At 43.2% G+C, this 26,137-nt stretch overlaps 1 protein-coding gene across 20 annotated transcripts in view; it reads left to right on the top strand.

Annotated features, from left to right (window-relative positions):
- The window catches only part of LOC108108708 (poly(rC)-binding protein 3), a 95,710-nt gene that overhangs the window by 44,046 nt on the left and 25,527 nt on the right, over positions 1–26,137 (top strand). For 19 of the 20 annotated variants that reach the window (XM_017216837.2, XM_017216836.2, XM_017216835.2 and 16 more), the window contains exon 2: positions 25,037–25,645. In XM_017216837.2, the coding sequence (XP_017072326.1) occupies positions 25,547–25,645 (99 nt within the window). In that variant the 5' untranslated portion in view covers positions 25,037–25,546. Of the gene's footprint in view, positions 1–5,890; positions 5,950–25,036; positions 25,646–26,137 lie in introns of all 20 variants that reach the window. The other variant, XM_017216818.2, reaches the window with a different exon arrangement.

Below are 26,137 nucleotides of genomic sequence, written 5' to 3'. Positions count from 1 at the left end.
TTTGGCTTTTTAGTGCTTTGCTGTACGCTTTTGTTGCATTTTCCTTTTAGGCATGTGTTTCCACCGCCTCTGAAAATTTTTCGCACTCGGCCTGTTTTGTGCAATCGCTTTGTCGCCGTCGACTTGCTCTTCGTCGTCAACGTCATCAGCGTTTCGCCTTTTTTGTTGTGTGCATTTTCCTTGCCGTTTTCCATTTGCTTTTCCCCACTCTTTCGCTCGTTCGTTCGTTGCTTCGTTCTGCTGCGTTGGATTTCAACCTGCCAGGCGGTCGAACAGGGGACGGTGGGTGGTGGTGGGGTACGGGTGAGTGTCTCTGTGTGTGTGTGCGTTGGCTGAACTGCAGATTGAGGTCTGTACTTTGTTGCACTTTCTTGCCCGCCTGCATTTTCTAACTGGTTGGGCTAGGGACCCATAGCCATCGTCGCCAAGTCGTTGCAGTCTGCCGTTTGCGTTTGCCGTTTGCATTCTGTAGGCCGTTGACTGCATCGAGTGGCGTCGCCTTCCTCTGCCCCTCCTGCCACCCCTTAACCGCCTTTTATCGTTGACCCTGCGCGCCACTTATTTCGTTCCTCTTCGGCTGCATCTTCTGCTTTCGGCCGCTTCTGGCGGCGGTGCAGTGCATTTCTTTTGCTTCGAAGCCCCACCGGAGCCAAGCACTCAACCCGTTTGGTGGTGGCTACAGTTGGGGTACAGTGGGCCCTCGGTGAGGGTGTTTTACATTTACTTTATCCTAGATAGTACTTTAAGATTTGATTAATTTAAAAAACCCTTAACTTGAATCGTGTTCCGCCATTCGAAATTTTAAAGTCATCGAAGATCGCATTTTATATCAGACGAACTTATTAGTCATTGTATCCCAAGTGAAGAGTGATTAAAAATCTTTATATTCTTACTAAATTAGTGTTATTAGTTACAAGAATCATATTAGTTCGGACGACAGTAAGTTTAAGACCAGAAAAGAATGCTCTTCTTTGAAAGTCGCTTCCATTAATCATTTGTTTAATTAATCTTTCAAGGGAGTTGCCTAATGACTGTAGGCAATCAATTGTAATCGATTTTTAGTGATGCTGGAAGAATGTGCAAATTCATTCCTTTCCCTTACCAAACGCTCATCGTATCGAGTTCGCCCTGTGGAGCAGAAGTGGGCATAGACATAGGCATAGGTAGAGGCTCTTTCTGTAAGGGCTTTTGGCTGGTGGTGCTGCTGCTACCTCGCCACTTAACCGCTTTTCCGTCTCTTGGCTTTTGTCTTTTCACACTCTCCACTGCAGGGGATGTGGTAGGATGGAGGATTGGTGTAGGAGCAACCACCTGACCTGCCAACCAATTGGCGTATGCCACCAAATGTCATTTAACCCACCCAACCAAGTCGCCCACTCTTGTCCGCTCTCTTGGCTGGTGAAATATGCAAGGCAAATGTAATCATTATTGATTTTGTGGTCTCCCTGGAACTGAGAACTCGGAACTCGGAACTGAACTGGTCAGAAAGGGAGGATGGAGGGGGGCTGACTAGGCATTTGCACACATTAGTATGTTAGATTATCCAAGTCGTTGCTGCTGAGGCTGCTTAAATATGCAAAATGTTGACGATCCTTGGAGCGGCTGAGGGGGCAGAGGGAAGGATAGATGGATGGATGGGTGGATGGGTGGATGGGTGGTGAGGTGGGGGTGCCAAAGGAGACCAAGGACCGTCACACACATTAGAAATTTAACAGGTTAATGTCCAAAGTCGTAAACGAGACCATTTATTTATGGCCACATTCCGACTTCTGTGAGCCCGGCCTTCTTCTTCTCGCCTTCTGCCTTCTGCACTCAGTCAGGTTCTCCTAATTTTCATAAAATATATGAGACCAACCCCACTCGAGTGTGTGCGTGTCGTGAACATAAAAATCTGTAAAACAGACGCTTGCCTTGAGAGACCTTGAAGGGCTTTGATAATGACTGCCGCCTCTCTAACCACCCCATCCCACAGTCAACCCCCTCCAAAGTCACCCCCTTTGTTGCCAGCATAAGCTTTATGTTGTTGAGCTCCTTCTGGGGGTTGGAGGAACTGAAACGCTCGTTTCTTTTTCGGGCCAGCTGTCAGATTTGTCAAAGGAGTGAAGGACTCGAGCGACTTGGGGCAGCTTGTGTGGCAGGAAGTTGCTTTGGTGGCACGGCAGCAGGTCGGGGGTAATGTACACGGCTTATGGGGAGTCGGGAAAAGGATCTGGATTCGGATTCAGAGGGAATGTATCTATCAATCTTCATAATTGCACGCGGAGAAGGGTAGAGCTGGAAATGCAAGCATCTCTCGCTGGTTCACTGTTTCTGCAGATGGCAAATACATCGCACAGTCATTACTCACTAAGAGGAACAGCCAAGCGGATTTGAAAAAGAACTTTCTGTCAATCTACTAAACAGATTATAAACGATAAAGAATTGTAGCTTCTTGAAGTTTGGATTTCAAATAACAGATAATATTAAAGTTAGTTTTTCCTGTTGAACCAAGAAATTTTAAGAAAACCCCTCCTTTCTACACTAGCAGATACAATTATCATTGCAAGTATCCCGGATACATTTCTCCCCATCGAAATGCATGATTTTACTGGTAGTCAAGGAAGTATTTATCAATTCAAAATGATATCTGGTCAATCTGAAGATATTCGCAATCGGCTCAACCAGTTTGATTTGCATCTCGAAATGTGTTTCTGCAGTGCGGAAAACCAGTTGGGTGGGCACATTAAGGCCGAAAGTATTTGATATTTCATCAATGCTGCTGACAGTTGCAAAATGTATCGGCATGTTGCCTAAATTGCATCTTGTTGCTAGTCGGTCCATGACCGACCAGCCAATCGTTTTCGCCAATCGAAAATGCATTCGGAGATTGGGACCATCCTGAGCTCCTCTATGCCGTTGCCATGCCCCATCTCGTGGGGCATGTGGTGGGCCAGACATTCGTCCATCTACTCAATCGTGGGACATGACCATTTCGAGGAACTTTTTGAGTCCGCCGCCGCAGCAGCTGTCTCCACATGTTGTTGTTGCTAATTACCACAGAGCCAAATGGCGATTCGCAAAAAGGCAAGGCAGCTGAGACGGCAATAAACATTGATTTTTCCAAAGACGATGTCGTCGAAGCGGCTTTAACCACTTGGCCATATATTGGCGTCGTCGCTGGGCCATATTTGGCCAGAGCACAAAGATTTTCCTTTCCCAAGAAACGGCGACAAAAAATTGCCCAATTTGTCAGAGTCACATTGCTTAGATAGTTTTTTCTCTGGCAGCCAACTCGAAATCATTAGCAACTGTAAACTGCATTGTTAGCCCGAAAGCCAAATGTCAACATATCAATTCCGTTCGCACCTAATATATGTATCTCAGAGATACTCCGATGTGGCAACAAATCTTCTGGCATCTCGGCAATTTAAACAATTCTAAACGGGTCGACATCGACAGAGACTTCGACCTGTTTATGCAAATCAGGCGAGAGGCCGAGAATATCTTGTTCGCAGATTTCTATACAAAAGCTGATCAAAAAATATACAAAAGCGCGAAAAGTAAAAACATTTTTATTGAGTTAAACTGCCTGCACTGTGTGGGCTGGCCTATAAACGCTCTCAACGAGGAGAAAGATACAGAAGGGGCTCGAGGAAGGTTGCGGGGAGCATTTCAATTGCGGGGCGTATGGGATTATTAAGCCAATTTGATGATTAATACTTGTTGTTCGTAGTAATGGAAGTGTATCAGAGATTGCGGATGATTGACGAGGAATGGAATTTAGTTTTGCACAGTCTTTAGTTCATAGCGAGTTATTAACATGGCCAGAGAGATAAGGGGTCTTTCTCCATAAGCAGACTCTGATTAGTAAATTGAAAAATTACCATGAACTGGAAATTGAAGGTGTGTTGGCTAAAAGCCTAATTTGAAGTGCTTTGAAAGCTTTGGGCTTAACTCTTACAGCTTAAAAGTACTTTGAAGGGAAAGAGGTTTTGAGATATTTATAAATTAATAATATTTTAACTGGTACAATATTAACAATCACAAACTGATAGGCAATTTTCTAATTTCGTTAAATATTTGCACGAATCTAGAATTGAAACGCTTTTCCATGTGCTCTCAAATGAACTTTCTGAACGCTGTCCTACCTTACCATTTAGCATTTTGGCCAAATGGTGATTTCGCTGATTTCGTGTAAACATTTTGTCCGGCAATTAATTATTTTAATCGTGACGCATGGCGAGAGAAGCTCTAAATTACGCTCACACTCGGCGTGGCAATGCTCTCCAGCTTTGTGTTTGATAAACAATTATGATGGCTCTCTAAAAACGCCTTCTGTTTTTGTTTATTTGGTTTTAAATGCTTTTTTCGCTGTTGCTTTTACGCTTTTGATCAAGTAAACTATATACATGCAAGGGTGTGTGTGTATTTGTGTGTTTTGTCTTTATTTATGTGTCGGCATTTTCATTCATAGTCAGAGTCGGACAGTTTTAGATGATAAATCTTTTTATGCGCGGGGCAGCACGCGCTATTTTTTCATACCATAACACTCCCCTGTATCTGTATCTGAATCGGAATCTGAATCTGTAGCTGTGGCTGTACGAGTATCTGTATCTGAAAATGTTCACTCTGTGCGTTATGGCATTATCATTAGCTCTTGGGATTTTCGTTCTCTTCCTCAGGCAAGTTCATTAACTCTTGAATTGTGTGCGCGGGGGCAACAATTTGTCAAAAATTCTGTCAGACATGCGATTTTTTAATTATTATTTTATATACCCCGCATTATGTGCACAAAATTTCTGTCTATATTTTGTTTATTTCTTTCTGGCACTCTCTCTCTCTCCATCCAAGATGACCCATATGTGTTGGGGGCCAAGCTTTTCTTCTCCATAAATCCACTATTTTTGCTTGACATGCGAGCTACCAAATAAAAGTTTGCCCAGGCAATTAAGAAGGCCCAGACAAAGTTGTGTCCGGTTTTAATTTTTGGAGCTGTCTTTGATTAGTTGTTGCTGCCCCACTTGACCAAATGATGGACACATTGACTGAATGGCTAACCGACCGACTGCCTGACTGGCAGACTGACTGCCTGACAGACTAGCTACCTGCTGAGCTGGTTTACTTTAGCTTTTAACATCTGTGTGTTTAGGGGTTAGCAGTACCAGTTCCGTTTCGTGGCCCCCAAGTGACGTCACAGTGATTAAAAACCAGAAGAGGCTAGCTTTGGTTTAGTTAAGCTAAGCACCTGACTACGAGACAACAATGGATTATGCCATATCAGTCATAATTCGCATAATATGCGTGCGAATTGGCGTTTAGGAAAGGCACACACCCCGTCTCTAAGTCGCAGTCAAGGGTACCGGTTCACGAAACCTGCCTGACTTATCCTAAATCAATCTAACAGCTTCCTCGTATTAATATGCCGAAACATAATACAAAAGATTAAATCGTGTTTTAATATGCATGATAAATTTCTATTTTGGATGTGAAACAAGTGGAATCTTTGAAATATAAGGCCATTTCCCCTATGATCCGCGCTGTCTGTAGTGGCCGAGGAGTAATTTTCCGTTTCCTGGGCCAACCTAAACATTCCAAATGTGTTTTCCAACAGCTGGTTGCCAAAGTAAGACAGCCGCAGGAGGAAAAATCCAATAAATTCATCTTTTAGCGGCCAAGTTTGTTTACCTTCGAGATACTCTCCCTAGTTCATTTAGTTTTCCGTTTCAAAATTATTTACTTTGCCCGAGTTGCTAGTGAATTGGAAGTTTGCGCCTCTCTAAATTCCATATGCAAATGTTTCCGGTGGAGATTCTGATTTATACTATATACTTGAATGATTTAAAACTATTTTGTTTTCCACTCGCCCAACAACATATATTCATATATATTCTCCGTTTTTCTCTCGTTTCAGGTACGTGTCCATGCATTGAATTTTGTGCCAACGATTTTTGAAGGCATCTCCCATTTCGTGTAAGATTTTCCCCCGCCCATTAAATGTCTAGCTGCGAATAGATTTCTCGGAACGAACTTGTTCCAGTAGCAGATGTTTTAGTAATTACGGCATTCATCAGTCTAGTTGGCTAGCAAGCGATTTAGCCATCAACAAATTGGGATTAATCATGGGAACACAAGGGGTGGGGATTTGGAGGGGTAAGAGCGGTTTGGGGATTACTTTAATGGGGCAAAAATCGATATCTATGATTCATAAGTAAGAATAAGACTAGGCCATACGTTTTTCTTAATCAATTACTGCTTTTGCCACAGTAAATTTGGGATAATAACTAGCACAATCAATATTTGAACAATCAGGTTTATGGACCCGAGGCGCGCCCAAGAACGGTTAACAATTTCCGGCCCAGAGAGGAAGTCGCTTATTTTGCACTGCGGATTTCAGATCCCCCCTCAATTGCGGTCGGATCGGTAGCGGCCTTTAAGAGCGGCGTAGAAGTTTGATGGCTGACAAATAAGTATCAGAGAAATTGTTGAAAACTCATTTTTCTCCGGCAAGGAGAAAAACTAGTTTTCCCAGCAACTCTTCTGCCTGTTTTTTCGGGTTTATGAAAAGTTTTTCCAGCCCGCTCAGCTTGATGGTGGTGGTTATCCATCCAGTGGCAAAAACTCGTATCATGGCCGAGAGAAGTTCGCCTCTGCCCCTGTCTCTGCCTCTGTTCCGGGCCTGGCCTGGCCTGGTCTGTGCCAGAAAGTTTTCCATCATAATCTACTTAACTTTTGCTGCAATCAATTGCGGACTTTTGTAGCAGCGTTGTGCCGCCTCATTGCATTTTACACAGCCTCCCCAGCAGTCCCCGTTCCCCACCCATATCTGTGCAAGATTTCTTTGTGTAGATAGATACAAAACGAACTCAGAGATACACTTTGCCTTTGCCGTTGCCTTAGCTTTTCGCATTCGCCTTAATAGAAAAGTTGTCAATGTTTTTTAGACGGCGGAAGGGGCGAGTGTCGGCCGCTCTTCTCTCCGCTTATCTTATCAGTGCAAAACGGGAGGAGGTGAAGTTGCAACATGCTGCTGCCTGTCGTTTGCATAGTCTCTGCTGGGCTGTGGATGCATCTGCGTTTCGTCCGGCTTCAGATACAGCTACATCTAGCTATATAGCTACAACAGCAGATACAACTGCATCCACGGCACCGTGTTCGAGTTTCTCCTACAAGCAAAAGCTATCTAAATACGTACACAAAGCGAGAGAGAGAAAGAGAGAGAGTACACAGACAAAAGCTCGTCAGATATATAGATACAGCCCACAGGCGGCACATGCATTCTGTAGATACAATATCTTAAAGATGCACTGAAGCGTAATTGTTGTTACCTATTCCAAGCTCCTCCCCCTGCACCCTCCCCTTGGGTCTTACAGGTCTTGTTGAGCTTGTTAATAATATTGAACAAAAACAAGAAAAGCTATTGCTTTCGCCGATACACCGAAGCACCGATGCACCGATGCACCGAAGGTTACACAGTATTTATCAAACAAAGGGCAATGTTCTTTACATCGCAAACGATGGAAAATGATGTTTTCTTTGATGCAACAAAGGAAATGGGCGAATGTAGCTCTTCATGTACATATATGAATGGAGATTACATTGCAATCTTGAACTTGGACTTAACTGTTTTATTGAATTTCTGCATTGACCAAATGATGCAAAGCTTACCACGGAAGTAAGTAGCTTGGGCAGCTGACGTGGTTCCTACTTAGCTAGATATTATAATGAATTATTTATTGCGTAATTGCTTATAAAAATATCATTTGAAATGATTTGCTTAGCAGATTCAGCAGATGAAAAGAGACTAGACTGACCGGCTTAATCATCTTAGGGCTGAGTTCCCAGCTCTCAGCTTGGCTGGGGATTCTGGGGATCGGGTCAAGACATATTGAACCCCAAAGCCCTCGACTTTCCGTTCCATCTAAGTATCTCGTTTTTCAAAATTGGCACATGAGTCTGGGCACTGTCAGTCTATCTCTTTCGCATCGCTCCTTCCCACTCGCTCTTTGCGATTTAGTTCGGGTTTAAGGCTTTGTGCTCTGCTGACTTCTGGCTAATTGTTTGCTGCTGTTTTGTTATTGCTGTTGGCAGTATCTATCTGAGCGAGTAAGTGGATGTATCTGTGAGTATCGAGTATCTATTTACTTGCCATTGCATTGTTGTCTCGTTTGCGCACATAATTGTAATTGATAGTTTGACTTTTACAAAGCGACCGAGAGAGTGAGAGAGCCGAATGCATTGTGCATTAGTTAAGGGCTCTGTTTACGGATCTGCTGGCTGCTCTGTTGTTGTTCCTCTGACAGGGTAATTGGATAGCTAAGAAAATACGAAAATACGAAAATAGTCCAACCCAAAGACCTTCAGCTTGACTTGGGCCGCCTTCGAAGCGCTTGAACTGTGATATTTTCCGCATTAAACCTTTGCAAACCAGTTTTCCCCCACAGTGCGGCACATTACTCATACGCCGAGTGGAGCATTAGCACTTCTCTCGGGAGACTCTAGCTCGATTCCCAGCTAAATTATGTGCATTTCAAATGCGTGATGTGAGCAAGGAAAAAGTTCATTCTCCTCTTCCTTATCCGTTTTTCTTGTTCTTCTATCGCAAACTCAATCAAATGTTTAAGTTCTCTCCTTATTCTGTTCGCTCAGTGCACTGAGAACAATTTCTTCTAATTATTTTAAATTTGATGTCGCAAGATTGAATTTTTAATGTATAGAATTCTATGAAATAGTAACATCTACATGAAAAGATTGGAAGTTGTTCGATGATTTTAAGATATGCAAAAACAAGGAGGAACCTTTTTTAGCAGTGCATTTGCAGCAAAATCGTTTCTGGATGTGTGTGTGCTTCTCGTTCCGTTGGTTACTTGCTCTCTTCCTCTTCTTGCTTTTCTTCGGCGGTTGCCTGCTTGTGTTTTTATTTATTTTTTGTTTTTGCGTATATCAAGCGTTCATTGCCCGCTTTTTGCTGAGTCTGCTTCTTTTTGCCGTTTGCCTGGTTGTTTGTGTTGCTTTTGGCTTTGCTGCAGTTTGATTTTGATTTTGATTTTATTTTTAACGCACACACAATTTGTTAAACTGCCTCGTTGTTGGGTTCTGCTTTTTATTTTTAATTCGCATAATTTTGCATTTTGTTACGATTAAGTCAAAAAGGGGTGTTGATTGGGGGTTGTGGGCTGGCAATCGCTGCCTTCAAGGTCGCAGGGCTGACCTTTTTTTGGATAACTCTTCTAAAATGGTTAAAAATGTGAATATCGATTAGTTTGATTAATTGCCGATAATTACTTTCAATAACACAAATCTAATTGACAGAATTTTCTCTTTTTTTTACATGCCAAAATTCCACTGTTAATAGTCGCTCTAGTGAGTTATCTATCTTCATACATAGTTTTCAGGCATTTCCCATAAAATCGTGATATTTTCTGTTATCGTTGAAATATGACCGATTATAAAATTCCATTTCCAAAGTTTATTTACACTGACAGAAATATTCACAGAACTGTTTTTGTTTTAACTTGAAATTCTCTTTGAATTTTGGTAAAAAGTAGCTAAGTGGGGAGTATAAACGACAGGTGGGCTTGAACCCATCCCCCTGCTTATTATCTTGCTTATTACTGGCTAATTATAATAAGAAAAAAACTCTTAATAAGGTCTACATTTCCTGGCTGATAAGTGTGCTAATCGCATCGATTTAGGGAACCTATTACTACACACTTATCGCGGTTGTATTCCACTTTCTGATGGCTGATTAGTCTCTCTAGTCGATTGCTTATCAATTTATGGCCGTAGTCGCAGTGGTTGGACTTGCCGGCTCTTTCAGTCACTTAATCAGTCGCCAAAGGTAAAGTCTGTGTGAGTGTGCATTTCGTATTTTTAGAGCCGCGAGTGTAAGGGCTTCGGTTACTCGTGCTTTGTCTTGGTGCCGTATTTAATTTGCCGCTTTAACTTACCTCGAACGTAATCAAAATGCGGCAGGAAGGAGGAGGAGGAGGGCCAAGCGAAACAAGCTGTTTCGCATTTTATTTTAAATTCTATTTTTATTCACTTGCCCGTGCGTTTTGCTTTGCCTTTGTTTTTGCTGCTGCCTTTTTTTGCCTTTTGCATTTTTACTTTGGCCTGCCAACTATTTTTGTTTACTATTTACTTTGTGTTGTTGTCGCTCACTGTCCCCGCCGGCATTTGCAAAAGCAGGAGAGGCGTGGCGGGGCGGGGACGGACGGAGCAGAGGGCTTAGTGCGTTGATTTCCCGACCTAGCCGGCGACAATATTTGTTGTGCACTCGACGCCAAAGCCGCCAGGAGAAGCAGGAAAGGCGGAGAGCGACGCCGGGCGGGGAGAACTAGGATCCACAAAGGCGGCTATACCATGTAGGAGCAGGGCCAAGGGGAGGGATCCAGACAAAGGCCAATGGGAAGGCAGTCCGTCCGGCATTCCTAGCACTAGACTGAAGAAGCCTAGGCATTTTTGCGGTTACAGTGGGCCAGGCATCAGCAAAAAGTGAATAAAACTGTGCTGTTTAGTTTGGGCTTACTTTTAGATTTTTCAAATTATAAAAAATAATTAAAAACTTAAGACATTCTTTTGCGTGATTAAGAGAAAAGCATCAAAAAGGGAATTAATATTATTGGGAACATAAAAAACTTGTTTTTTTTTGTATTAAAAAGTAGTTTTTTAAATGGTAAACAATAATATATTTCTTCCGAAATAATAAGGAAGGCTAAATAGCTAATTAAATAGTTTCAAAAACAAAACCTGAACTTAATCCCTTGAATGGTTCCAGTTACGAACTATTAAAAGAATAAAATTTGGTCTATAGCTAATTTCTCCTAAGTTTTTGGTGCTTGCAGAGATTTTGTTATTAAATTGTGGTAACGATTCCAGATCAGCTTCGGTTCCCTACTTTCTTTCCCAACACATGACTTGACACAATTTCGTTGAAATAAATAATTTAGCTTCAATTGGGAATTACGTCGCAGTCCGCGTTTCGACCACAAAAGCTTCCCACACCTGATTGTTTATGGTTATGGCCTCCACTGTGCCAGCTCTGGGTCTCCTCTGCAGCTCCCCCTGCACCCTAGATCCCCTTTCGGCTCTCTGCCACTGCCATTGCCTCTGCCTGGCTGCCAAATGAGTTTTGTAGTTGCTGTGGCTGTTGGGTTGCATGCCACTCGCAACGGCGCAAAAGTTCCTAGACCACTCCAAAAAAGTAAAAAAAAAAAAAAACACAAAATTTATATGCGCCGTCGCGCATGCAGTCGCTGCCGCAGTCGACGTCGAATGTTGACACGTACGACGAAGTCGCGCCTTGTATGGCTTTCAATGGCAAGCAGATTATTAATATTGCAAATGTGAGCGGCGCTGTGCTGAGCGGAGAGCAGAGCAGAGCGGCGATTCGAGCATCCGAGCCTATAAGTGCGACTTGGCATTAGGACTACGGGCTTATCCGCCTCTAAGATGGCATATCTCGGGGTGGATTAGTCGAGTGGCTCGCAGTTACGTTAGAAAAACGATGCGAAACCGGTTATAAACTGAGTTACTTCCAAGTCGAGCCCCTTTTTCGAATGCCTAATGAGAAAACGGAGCAATTTGGGTAAAAGCTTTAACTGAACACCATAAAAATCGAGGTCTGTAAACGGGTTACATTCCTGTCTGTTCAACTGACACTTAACAAGTACTAGAAACTGAGGACTAAAGATCAAGATTTTAAATATTGTTGGGTTTATTATGATTTTTATAAGTACTAATATTTATATAATGTCCTCAGGCAGGATCGTTACTTAAGGAGGAATTTGTAAAAGTTATTCCAAGGTTTTGCAATCTTTAAAAATAAAAAATCACCGAAAGAATCTATGAAAAAATAAGAACAAGATAGAGTTCTAAGATTTTCTTCGCAACCGAGATTGCAGATGATCCGTTGATTGCTAGAAATAATTGCGAATCTTTCGGAGAGACAGAGCTACATATGGCCATCTCGTTTCCTCGCATGCTATCAGCCGTAGGGCAACGTCATTATCAATATCAAAACTTCATCATCGCCTTGGCAGAGAACGCATATCGCAGAGTGCACATTGCACATTGCTCGTGGGCAACGTCGACATGCGCCTCTTTTGTCTGTTGACTTCCACTGGGTGCATCTGTATGCCGGGTGTAGACACACATATACATAAACATACGTATGTATGTGTACCGGGGGCATGGGCACACTCCACTCGGCACGATATGTACATATCGGTGTATATATTGCGACTGTCTGCGCTTCAGAGTTGTATAGCAATTGAATATTTGCAAGAGATTTCCGTTCATTAAACCCGACAGCAGCAGCCGCAGAAGCAGTGCAGAAAGAGATGGGTATACAGGCGGAGAAAGAGATGGGGAGAGCGAGTGGAGAACCACCGTAGGCGGGCTTTTGGACCTCGGGGGATCTGTTTTGGGGGGAAGAGGTGGGGATGGGACCTGGTACTCGCTGTTGCTGATTTTAATTTTTATTTCATCCTCCCTCGAAGCGAAGAAGTAGATAAGCAAGCGAGCGAGCGAGAAAGAGAGGTGGAAAGCGAGCCAGAGAGAGACGGAGACAAGGAGCTTTGGCTATAATTAAATTCCTCTTTAAAGTTTCGCGCGTCGATTCGGTGTGCATGTATTAGTGCGCTGCACTCGGAAAACTAATTTCCCAGAAATCTTTTAATTCCCTATACTCTTCCAAGCTGAACAAATTTTGGCACATTTGAATATCTAAAGAAATGGGGAATATATCTTATAAAAGAGGTATAAACCTCAGATGCTTCAAATTATGCTCTCTTGGAACTTTACAGGAATGTGTTTGATACTCAAAGAAGGGTTTCTGTTTGGTACCTAGGTTTTATAATCTCAAAGATTGTTGTGCCATACTAGGGTTAGAGAGACTTCCTTCTCCTTCGGTAACATTCTTAAATGAACACACTTTGGAGAGCCTGCCAAGACTTGACCATCACTTAGTTCCAGATGAAGTGGCCAAAAAGCTGTTCAAATTGATAAAAAGAGATTAGCCCTCACCCGCGACGACCAACTTCAGCCAAGCGAACAGCAGCTGAGCAAATTCAGCAGCGATGGGCTGGATGTGGGCTGTGCTTGCATATTGATTGAAAGTTCATTATATCGCATTCGCCGAAATGTATCCACCCATCAAAGTTGCATCCACCCAAAGATGGCTACAAAGTTTGACACAAGTTGGGAGGCAACCGCAACTTAAAGTTCAACTCGAAGTTTTTGGGATTTCTGCGGGAAACTCTTGAGCTTCTTCTTCGAGCTCTTGTAGCTGCTCCTAATTGCTGCACGTTGCATGTTCTCAAGTTTATCTGGGGCATGTAAGCTACTTGCTACTAGCTTCCAGCTCCAAACCTAAGCGAACTGAACTGAACCCATCATAATACCCTTGAAGGATTTTCTGTGGCCAAAAACCAAAGAGACTTGGCCAGAGTTGGTGGGAATGAATGAATGACCGACCGACTGATGTGTGCAGCGACTCCGAATCCGGGATATCTTGGTTGTTTTGGCCGGGCTGAGATTGCGAGTCAACTTGAACCAGGAAAACATGTTTGCAACTTCCAGCTCGATGGCAATGAAAACTGCTGGAAAAGGAGGAGGAAAAGAAAAACCTGCAGGTTCCACAACTTTGACTTCGGTTTGGATGGCGAAGAGGCACGCCAAGTTTTCCTGGCCAAACCTGCCTCCTCGGTACCTCGGTACGTAGGTTATTCATAGAACATGTTTGGCCATTTTCTGCTGGCTCCCGCCCGAGGTATCCCCCGGTTTCCGCGGCCCCCGTTTCTATTATCCCATGCATTTAATGTAGCTTTGGCTTCTTTTTGTTTCTCGTTGCTTTTTGCCCGCTGCTGCATGCACTGATGCATTTTTCTTGCTAACAACAGCCAGTTAGTTGTGGCCAAGGGGAGGGCGGGGCCCTGCCTTTTTCTGCAGGTATGTTGGCCTGGTCTGGTCTGGTCTAGTCTGGTTGGTTCGCTTTCTTTCTCTCTTTTTTCGGAATGGCTTTTCACGTTGTCGTTGCTTGTACTAAATGTGCACTAAATGCTATTTATTTCCCATGTGTCTGTGAGTGTGCGAGTGTGTGCGAGTGTGTGCGAGTGTGCGAGTGTACGAGTGCACTAGAGTGCGAGTGTGTGTTTGTGTTTTTGTGGCAGTGAAGCAGCATAAGTTCTGTGGATCTGCTTCCTTCTAAAAAGCGGATAAACGAATTAAAAATGCTCTCGAGTGCAGCCGAAAATGCAAATAGGATGTATTAAAACTGAAATGGTTCTGAATTTTCCCAGCTTAAGCTATACCATTTCGGGTTGTGAAAGCATAGGAAAATTTATAAAGTTTCATAGATCAGTCTGCAATTTCGTTTTCAAACATCATAAAATGATGTGAAAAGTTGAATGTAGAATTTATGTGGCACTAGCTGTCTGTTTATTTTTTGGTTCTTATCTTCGAGTGACCTTATTTTTTGAAATTATTCCAATTTGTATTTCCATTTAACTCATTATTATTTATTTATTTTGTTTTCATATTTATTTATTTACATCAAAGCGCATTATGCAAGCTATGTGCTGTTCTAAGTAGGGTATGTGCTAGCCAAAATTGTTCTCTTGTTAGCTGGAATCCATTTACCTGCACATATGTACATACATTCCCGTATATGAGTATATCTCCCTTTCTAGAGCTCTTCTTTCCCGACCGTTTGGCATATTTTCAGCAGCTTCCACCTACCCACACATTACCCCGGTGCTTGGCTCTGGCAATTATTTCAAAAAGTGATTTTCGTTATACAAAAATATTGCATAACTGCTCTGCTGGTGGTATAAGCTGCGAGTGTGGGTTGGGCTACGGTTTGGTTTGGTTTTTTTTTTTTTTGTTGGGTTTTCATATTCGTTTTTCGGGTATCCCCCTGTTGCCTGTCCTAAAAGCAAACTTTGTGCGGTATTTGTTTTGATTTTTATTCCCCTTTTTGCCTCGGAAAAATGTATGAATTTCATGGAAAGCTCCGACCGAGAACTGAAGTACTTCTGAAGGAGTTGTTTTTGTGTGGATTTTAAATTCAGCCTTAGTTAACCTTTAAGAACCGACTGGCATTTCTGTCATTTCGTTGGCCCACAAATTGAGTTTTGTGCTTGTAGATTATCTTTGAAATAGGCCGCCGAACGGCACTTGAATGGGTGCTTTCTCGCCTGCCAACTTCATCAGCGGCTTCTTGTCCAACTTTGTTTGCTAACCAATTTGCAAACAAACTGGAGATGGAGATGGAGATGGAGCTGAAGCTGAAGCTGGAGACTTGACCATCAATCACAGAAGTATCATTTGGCTTGGCTAGCTGGGAATCAGAAGAACGTATCTGTCAGTCGGCCCCTGGCGCTTTATAGAGCTCTTCAAGCCGGGAGAAAATACAGAATAAAAGTAAACTTTGAACAAAAGCATTTTTCAAGCATTTCCTTAAGCGTTTCGCTCAAGTTTCATTAGGCAAAGCAAACTTTCAGCCAGGAAAACATGTAGAATGGAAGGGGAAAGGAAAAAAGGGTAGGGTAGATAGGGGAACAAAAGGTTCCCGAAAGGCTGTGGGCAGGCAGCCTTTCCATTATGCGAAGAGCTGGGCGAGCGCCTAAAAGTGCTCTTTATTAAAACCCAATTTGTTATTTATGCTCTGGGTTTTAATTAAATTTTTAAACATTTATTTGCCGCAACAGAAATCCCGAAACTCTGATTTATTTCTCCTGATATACACATTGTTGCCGCTTTAATTGAAATTCCTTTTTCCATTGCCGTATTCCCGCATTTTGCCAACACATTTTTTATTTCGCTAAGCCATAATTATATTTCTGGCCAGCTCAAATCCAATAAGCATTATGACTTGCCGCTTTCTCCGTGCCCCCAAGACATCGTTTGTCCTGGCCTCCGCCTCTGCCTTCCAAATCCGCCCTCACATACTCCGCCCCAGCACTTGGCCCTTCGGAAAATTTAATGTACTGCCCATATTTTGTCTCTAAAAATAGCCGGGAGGAAAACTTTTTGGGCTGCCTTAAATTTTATGGCCTCAACGACTGTCGCGCTAAATATCCTTGCTCCTGGCGCAACTCTCTTGGCCTCCTGCCCTTCTGGGAGCCACTCCTCCTGCAATGGGAAGCATTTTTGTCGCTTTATTGAATTAAAAATTCAAAATTTGCTTTGCCAAGGCAATTTCTTTCTCCGCCCGACGACATCGACAGCCGCCCCCTGCCGCTGGCCCATCATTAAATTAATAAATTAAAATGGAAAGCACTTTGTTTCAGACTCCATTTCGGAGTCTCTACGCCGGGAGACGCTCCATATTTCCCTCTTTGGGCACAAAAGCGATGAAATTATTAATTTATGTCATTTACTTACTCGGAGCTGCAACATTTTAAATTGGCCCCGACGTTCGATCAAAACGAACGGAAGAGATTTTCTAACGCTCTCTAATTGGAATTGAGTCTTGTGCCTTGCAAAGTTCATTAAGGCTTTAAGTTGGTTCGAGGCGGATGTTACCATGGTCGTAATGGGCTGATAATCTATGTTAAATATCTTTTGATTTAAAAATCAGTAATCATCAAAGTAAATATAATTTAGCTGTGATCTCAATGGTCTTACATTACTGAGACGAAATATTAACTTAGTATCTGTAGTATTTACCATAGTTTAGGTTCTAAAGGCTCCCTATTTGCCCCACTGTCTTCGACATCGGAAAACTTCCTTTGGGGCGAATGTCTGCGTCTTCCTGCTCCTTAATAGATTTTGTATTTTGATTGATTGCCTCGCTTATTCAATTGTGTTTGTTGTGCCCCCACCTCTGCTGCTTCCCCAAGCCCCACTAAACCAGTCAGGCTGGCTAAATCTCCCACCGCCCTACGCCCACCCCCACCTGGGGCACAAAGTCGCGTCTGCCTTGGCTTATGAAGCGTGTGATTGCTTTACTTACAGCTCCGCTTCCAAGTTGGTCTGCTCTGACAGGATTTAACTGCATTATTAGTTAAATCTGAAGCATAAATTTCAATATCGATGCGGCACCACCACCTCATCCTTTCCCCACTTTCCATTCCCCGGGGCTTTCTGTGTGGGTGGTTGGGCGCGGGGGCAACCTAAATGAATTTTAATGCCTTTTAAAGCGACTTTCATATGCTGACTGGGTTCATGTTCTAGTTGCTGTTGTTGTGGTCTTTCTTGTTGTTGTTTTTGTTGTTATTGTTGTTGCGAAACCATACTAAAGACCCAATGTGTGTGTGGCTTAGACTTGCACTATCAGATACTTTTCGAAGTGCACTGTTGCATAAAAGCCGAGAACGAAAAGCTCTCGTCCGCCCGCTGCCCCTCCACGGGCAAACACAACTGCCAACTTTTACGTCAGTTACCATGTAAGCTAATACCTGTCGAAAAAGTTGAAATCGGCCACGCCCCTCACAGTGAATCCCAATGACATTTGACCGACAAAATGTTTGAAACCACAGGTGTAGGTGGCTCAAAGAGAGAGAGAGAGAGAGATTGAGATGGACTTTTCGAGTTCGCAAAATATTTTCACAACTTCCCTCCGGTGCACAGGAGTGTTTGGTGTTGCAATGATTCTGCTGCAGGCTCTTAGGAGAGTTTCAGCGCTGCAACATCGTGTGGCAACGTTTGGCTTCTAATTAGCGCCAGGATAACGAGATCGGTCAGTTATATTCAATTAGCTAATTAATGGCCAAGCCTGAAGGGGCTTCCCCGCAGCCTTAATTGGTTTTGGTTTTGAAATCACAGACTTAAGACTGCTATTGGGTTACTTGTGGTTGCACCACACACAGCTGATAACGTTTCAATTAAACTCAAATTTGAGAACAACTTCAATCAGGACTTTGATAAAGAGAGAGACTCTTGAGTCATACATTAGTTTCTGATTACTTGGCAATAGTTCTTTATCGATGCTTATCCTCATAAATTGAATTTTAATTTGTTTTCCCCTTTCCTTTTTGCCAACTTGAGTTCTGTCTCCATTATACTTCACCTACATAGAGATGGCTGGCAAACATTGTTGTTTTTAATGGGAAACAAATCTTGTTTAAGAAATTAACGCCGCCTTTGATGGCAGTCTCTGGCGATGATGATGACGATGAAAGATAATGATGATGATGATGGCACGCCAAATCGCATTTCATGCTTTGGCATAATCATCTTTGGGTGCTAAAAAGGCGAATGCCCCCTGAAGAGAGGTGCAAACGGGCTAAAAGGGGGAGGGGGAGCAGGGGGTGCATGTAATTTATGCGACTTGCAACGGTGCCTTCCGCTACTGCAACAACACAACAAACGCGGAGATGGAAACAAACATGGCCTGGGCCATATTTTTTCAGTCGGTTGCTGTTTTTTCTATCTCCCTATTTTCCTAGTTTTTCTCCTCTTGTTTTTAATAAGATTTCTTCAAGCAGACAGACGATGACGATGTCTCAAGACAGGTGTACATGCCACACAGGTGCAAGTCCATATGTTCCTCGGTGCGTGCGTGTGTCTATGTGTGTTTGTGTGTTTGTGTGTTCTTCTTTTTTGCGTGGCAACATTTGTAATGTTTCGCCCCGTTGACGTCGTCGGCGTTAATAAAGATGCGCCTCCATCTTGGACCTAAGCCCGCTGAGCTGCAGCAAAAGCTAGGTGGCGTCTCTGTATTCACTTGTCTATGGGTGGCCTACTTAATTTATGAGACGCGAGAATTCGTTGCACTGCGGAAAGAAGCAAGACGCCGGACGGGGTTCGGGGGCTGGGGACTTCTGCAGTTCGTAATTAGTGCAGGGTGCAGAGCGTAAATCTGCAGCCAAAGAAAATGTATCTGGCAGATACTTAGTGGTGCCTCGCTGGTGACAACCAGCGACAAAGGAACAGAGCAAATAATTTGCAGAAAGCCATGGCGAACACCGTGTGATTGACCGCGTTAGGGCGAATAAATGGGGAGTAGTTACAGGGGGTAAAAGGTGGTGAAATAAAGAAGGATTCAGGGTACAGAAATGTAAAGGAATATTGGAATCAATAGGAAAACTACGTGGAAAATGTAATGGAATGTCATGAGGAAAGTGGATGACATCTTTGCATCGGATTCAGAAATATCAAATGACGAAATGCGAAGAGTTCTGACTATGAACACCCACTAATATATGCTCTCTACCTACATTTGATGTTGAGTTTCTGTAAACATTTTAGATTATTTTTCGGCAGCTTTTCACTTCCAAACTAATTATGGTTTATGGCAAAGTTTTTCTGCAAAGCTTTGTCCTATTCATTCTATTCGAATAAATTAATTTAAAAATAGATACAGCAGCACATTACAGCCAGTTAATAATTTCCCCGTTTGGAACAACTCCCTTAGTAAGCATTCTGTCATTTCGGCACACAAGCTAAGGGCTCGAAAATAGTTGGGAGTTTGCTGCCCTAAAACTATGAACCGTACTAAATCCGTCCGAAAAGTCAAATTATAAACATGAATTGCGGACAATTCGGCTGCAGTGAGTGGCCTCATTAAAGTTATTATCAGGCTGCCGAGCAGACTGTTGGTGAACTTTTTGCTGACACTGTGCGTATGGCCGGGGCAGCCACAACAAAGAGCTGCCAGGGGGGATTTTAATGTCGAAAAGAGAGGCTATATATATGGCTAGGGCTCGAAATGATTTGGACCGAGGACCGACTGCCAACTGACAGACTGAAAATGTAAATGCACAATAAAGTAGAAGGATTAAGGATTATGTCACAGCCACACACATGATGACTGACGGCTGGAGAAGTGGGGAGTGAGGAGCGAGGAGGGTTGCGAATGATACACAGAGAGACAATGCAACAAACAATGACAAGAGTGACAAAAATGTCGGCACAGGTTTTTCCCTCAGCAAGTTATACTATTTCATTCTGGCCCAGCATCCTTTATCATCCATCCTCGTGTGGATGACGATGACGGCGATGTGGACATGTGCTTTGTCAAAGGGAAAGACAAAACGATGATATATATGCCATAGCCAGAAGCTAGTCCACTCGCAAATGCAAAATATTTTGATACTTAAATGTCAGGCAATGCGAAGTGACATTTAATTAGAGTGCCCCAAACTGATGACCGGGTCAAAGGGCGGTATCAAAAGCAGCAGCCCCAAAAAAAGGAGATAACCCAGAAAAATATACCCTCCTGATTCTATTTCTGTATCCAAGTTAATCATATAAAGCCTTCTCTGGCACCCTTTTTGGGGAATGCACCTTGAGCTCTCTGAATAGAAATGTTTAATTTACTAGCACAGATTTATTTATTAATCCAGCAGTTTAGTTCTAGCCATTAAAAGGAAATTGACATGAGAGGGACGATATACCTGAATATGCAAATCCTCCTTTGCCCAGCTTGAAGGGAAGAGCTTAGGCAACAGATTGTAAAGGGGCCGGTCATAAGCCCAAGTAATTGGAAATTAAATTGGGGGATTTCCGTGAGTGGAAGTGACAGCCACGTGACAATCAAAGCCATAACCCACTCACGACTCACGTACTCATTGCTAGCATTTTGGCTTTCGGACTCCATGCCAGCTCCCCCGTTGATGGCCAATAATTGCTTTATCATTGCTGACTGACTAGCGGAGAATATCATTTTACCATTAATAGAGGGCCGGCGGAGGGGGAAGGGGAATCCTGCTGGAATAGAAAACTATATACAATACATATAGAAATGCCGTAATAGGCATAGAAAAAGATTGCTTTGCCTTTGGAGGAGAGGAGCGTGGAGCATATGAGGGGGATGTGGAGGTCTGTGGTTATGGCATAGAGTAATTTTAATAGGTCATCATATTAAGGGATTCCCGGGCAATTCGTTTGCTTTCTGGTTATGGTTATGGCTGTTATTGCAGACTGGGGTGCTTTGTTTGTGTATCGATTGTGTTTGTGTGTCTGTGTGTGTGTGTGTGTGTGTTTGTGGCAACGGATGCTGCGGGCTGTCCTACTGGCCACCCACTTGCCACCCGCCTACCCCCATTTCTCCGCATGGTTATTGGCCATTTGGCCACGCGATGACATGTGCGTTTAATTGCGTTTTACTTATTTGACACAAATTAATATGGCAGTCGCCTTCTGCTCCACCCTTTCCGAATTGCCGTGTCGAATCCACATAAGTATGCTATAATTTTCCCCTAAACTCTGTTCTCGGCCAATTAAATATTTCTGCAACACTGCTGCCGCTGCTGGAAATAGGTAGTAAGAAGGTAGAGAGAAGGAGAGAAGGGCATGCCACTTTGAGTTGGGCCAGGAAAGGCAACGAGTTTTCCAAGAGGAAACCCTTCAAGTGGGAAATCTTTTAAAGTTGCCCGGCTGTGTGTGTGAGTGGCATCCACCGCATCATAAATCAAATTATGACGACCTGACGAGCAGAGGGAATCATGACCGAAATGTTATTAAGTGCAGCCAAGGGACCAAAGCGAGAGACCCACAACTGAAGCCCAAGAATGTCGAGCAATCCAAAAAGCCTTGACCATTTTCGACTCGAAAGTTTGTTTGAGTATTTTACGTTATTAATATTAATATTATTACAAGAGACGACACAAGTTTTTGTGTGTGCCACGTCTACGGCCCAGGCCTTGTGTGTACACATAATTATGCAATTTAATGAGTTTTCTCTTTGCTGTCGCAGCCCCCAGGCCACTCTACCTTCAGAGATATATACCCGGCACGCCCACAACTCCAGCCCCTTTGCTAGGACAGCTGCACATGTGCATAATTAATTTGAAAAATTAATTCTACATAAAGGAGTTTGCAGGGAAAGCATTCTCAGCATTGACTGCATTTCATCATGAGATATAGGGTTTAAAGATAGATAAGTTAGCCATTCGAAACAAGTCCTTTTGTCACAAAGTGGACAAGAGAACTGACCAGCAGAAGTTTTGATTACTAACTGAGTAAATAAAAAGCCAACAAATGATGTAGAATTTTCCAGGAATGTCTGGAAAAATCACTTTGTACATGGCTTTTTCCCAGAGATGCGAAGAATTTAGCAGCAGCCAAGATGAACAGTGTAACGAAAATGTTGTTAAAGGCAGATGACGGCGGCGGTGATGATGATGATGCGGTTGACTTTGCCACAACAACGCCGTTGTCGTCGTCGTCGTCGTCAGCGACGACAACTTGACATGGGAGCCGAGGCTGGTGACTAGAAAAGACAGCCGGGGTGAAAGCCTCCGAGCACCAGCCCCAGCCTCCTCCGCCTGCTGTTGATGTTTGTTCGGAGTGGTATCCCCTGCCTGCCACAGTACCTTCTCTCATTTTCCCTTGGCTGCCATAAACGGAACGAAAACTCCTCACGACGGCGATGAAATTGACGTATAAAGTCAACGGCGTCAACAAAGTCTCTCTGCCACTCGTCTCTCCTTCTCCCTTTCTCCATTTCTCCATTTCTCCAGCTCATCACTGAACACATGACAGCACTTTTGAGGCATGTGTGTGTCACGTTCAGCATTTAGCATTTATTGTGTCTGTGTATTTGTTTTCTTTTCCCCTTTTTAGGAGAGAGATAGCCCAAAATTGAATTGAAAAAGTTGCTGAAAGGTGCCTAGGAGAGATCTTCCTTCCAGTTATGGGGGCCCCGAAGTAGACTACGGTTATTGTTCGTTCGTTTTTATTAAACCATAACTTGGTGCCCCGCACTGCCAGAATTTTGAATTGAATCGGAATGGTTGAGTATGTAAATGAGTTTGGAAGCGTAGTTTATGTCTGGGTTACTCCTATTTGCCAACTTTGATGAAGTTGGCTGGCGAAGGAGAGTGGCAGCGGACGGATGAGCAGATTCTTTTGTGATTTGTGGCTTTGTTTGTGTCTTGCAGGAAATTAGAAATCTCTTCACACAGCCACATTTCCCATCTTGCCACACAGCGTTGTGTGTGCGTGTGGAAAGCCAAAGAAAATTAGAAAGCAAACTGGTTTGGCTGCCATCACAGACATTGGCATTTATATGTCGAGTTAATTAAAAGAAAACTAGTTATGCTAGTACTTCTCCTGTTCTTGCGCCTGCTCCTGCTGCTACTCCGCCAAGAAAAAGTCATTAAAAAGTGGGAAAGAAGTCGGAGTCGAAGCCGGAGTCTGTCTGTAAGACAGTGCGTATGATTGATAATGAGTTGAGAGTGGAAGGAGGAGGAGATGAAATAATGGAGCTCTGCTGAGACATCTTCATTTTTCTCAGCTCATCCTGTCTGGGCAATGCAAAGAATGCACATTTCTTGCAACGGAACTTATTATTTTATTGCACTTGCCGTGGACACTTGCCACTCTCTCTTCCTCTTCCTGTCCTGTCCTGCCCAACCCATTCCTTACAAAATCCCCTATTGTGTGCAACCAGAACTGTCATTGTTGTCCTGCCATCTCCTGCTGGGTAACTCCTCCTCCTCCGACCTTCAATTGCGGTATTCCCCGGTGTGCAACCTTAAGACATCGCTGCGGGCGTTCCCCAGTGCCGAGCAATAGATATTAACATGGGCTGGAGGGGGAAACTGACTGGCTTCCAATGGTGGCTCCATTGTCATACCTGTAGGTGCAATTTACATATTGCCAGGCCTGTTAGGGAATGGAATACCCACGTGGGTGCGACAGGATGGAGCTAGAAATGTAATTTCTAATTTACTTTCATCTTTGATGCGGGCAGATGGCTGCTAAAAGGGTTCCGAGAATCTAAGTCCTGTAATTATACATTCATGACACTTTTGATTTAAAGCTCCGCATCGCTTGCCTTCTGACAAAAGCTTTTTGGTCAGATTCTTTGGGAAATGGGATCTAAATTACACTTTAATGCCAGTTTCAGCTTGATTCCCAGCTTTAATATGAATAGATTTAAAGAGAAACCACAATTATATGTACCGTCAGTGGATAACTACTCTTTATCGGCTCTTCAATTTGCATAAACAGCATCATAGTTGGCCTGGCATTAATCACCACTTAATCTGGTTCTTGTGGCCTCCCCCCGAATAGGATAGAAATAACCTCTGACCGGAACATTCAAATTAGGCGTGGCCGTGCCCAGGTTTTCTTTTTTGCCTCCTGTTATCCTGTCAGATGTTAAGTGCAGCAGACTCGGACAAATTATGCGCATTTTTGGTGTAGAGTCTAAGCTTCGGAATTGTATTGCTGTCAGTTTTTGGCTTTTTCTGTCTAGGTGAGTGGAGCGAACGTTACATGGGGAATTAGTGCGCATAATTTCATAAACAACTCTGCCATCAGACTCCCCAGATGGGTAGGGCGGAGGACGGAAGGCAGAGGACAGGGGATGGAGCCGAGGGAAATGACAGGAAGCTTTTGGTAGTCATCGCGTTGGTCGCTGCGCAAATATTTCTTGTGCCCCCCGGGAATGATTTCTGCCTGGTGCTGATCTGATGCCGCCGGCAACACTCGTACATATCCGTACATGTGCATATGTACACCGGGTACATCGAGTTATGCTGGGAATTTGTGGAAAGGAGGGGGTGAGAGGATAAGGAGGGGACAGCGAAAAATGTGTACGAGTATCTGTACTAAATTGCATATGAAGTGATTTCAAGCGTAAGAAATGTCCCAGCAACAACAACAACAACAACAACAGCAACAGCGGGAGTACATCAATATTATATATATAAAGATATATTCCCGAGTACATACACATCGTTTGGAATATGCGGAAAAACTTGGCGCAGGTTCAAAAAAAAAGAAAAATGAAAATCACAAAAAAATAAGAGAACGAAGAATTTCATATCAAAATTACAAACAGGCCCAGGACAGGGGCCAGCTCTCTGCCAGAAAAATGTGGATGATGAACGAGTCCGGCTGGGGACCCTCCCGTGCTCATTGTTGTTGTCGGGCTCATCCGAAAGTGCCGGAAGTCGTGAACTGTGCATGGGAATGTGATTAAATGCATTGCCGGCACTTTGTGCTCAAAACTAATTTGGCTAATTTCGTGATTTATTGGTCCGAGTGGAGAATTAGACATTTTTAAGTGCCAAATTAAATTCTGAAAATGCGTTTCTGAAATGCTGAAATGATTTATGCAAGTCAAACTAACCATCACCTTTCTCTTCTCTCTTTGCAGCCCAACAGGCACCCAATAAATGTACATCTCTAAATGCATCAGCTAAGCAACAGTATTTTTGCTCAACAATAAACTTACGAGAACTCTGAAGGCAGGAAAGCAGAAGAGATATTTTCATAGCCGTGATTATTTGTTGCATTTGAAGAGGAAACAGTAACACTGAGGAAGATTCGAGCGGCAAAGAGAACGCAGCGAGCTTAAGCCAACAACGTAGTACGACTAGCAAAAGACACCACCAATTTAATTTAATCTAGAGAAGCATACAAAACCGCAAGCAAGCAGAAGAAAAGTAGCCAAATCTCTATCTCTATATATGTATAGTATATGTATCGGTCATTTATGATTGGTATATAGCAGCAAAGTTATATATTTACAAAGCCCCTAACACTTAGTCGGAGGTGAGCCCAGAAAAGACAGAACCACTGCTGCGATACAGACCGCTGAGCACGGTCAACATCCAGATACACTTCATCCAAACCGCGTCAACACAAAGCCAGCAAAATAGATACCATGGAAGACAATAACACGAGCAGCAGTGCGGGCGGTGCGTCCATTAAACACGAGGACCCATCGGTGACACTCACAATAAGGCTGATTATGCAAGGAAAGGTAAGTTGAAAGAGTCTTTGTGATAAATTTGTTAACTTTTAAGCTGTGGGTGGGTGGAGATTAAATTAAATATTAAACGAAAGTAAAGTAGAAATCACAAAGTGACATTTCCTTTGAAAGGAGAACCCCACTCTTAGCGGGCAACTTCCTTTACGACTCCACCCACTCTGGGTCTATTAAAATATAAACGCTTTTATGCACACCATTGAGCTCCGACATCTTAAATATTTATGGGCCTCTTTTTTCAATTGGCACGAAAATCAATAACCAGGCTGGGAGAGAGATGGCCAACAAAAGGCAACCTGGCCAGGGCAAACATTAATGAAAAAATTACAAATTAACGCGTGCATTTTGTATGCAAATTAAAATTAAATACGCGCCACGTCACGCATTATGCGATTGCAAGGGACATGCCGGGAAGGTAGGCAAATTGAGAGGGGAAGTGAGGGGGAGTTGGTTGGTATATGACTGCGTAGAGATATATACATAAAT

Source organism: Drosophila eugracilis, unplaced genomic scaffold, assembly GCF_018153835.1.
Source record: "Drosophila eugracilis isolate 14026-0451.02 unplaced genomic scaffold, ASM1815383v1 contig_2154, whole genome shotgun sequence".
Classification (NCBI taxonomy): domain Eukaryota; kingdom Metazoa; phylum Arthropoda; class Insecta; order Diptera; family Drosophilidae; genus Drosophila; species Drosophila eugracilis.
The sequence above is the reverse complement of the archived record's forward strand: the minus strand, read 5'-3'. Positions and strand labels throughout refer to the sequence as shown.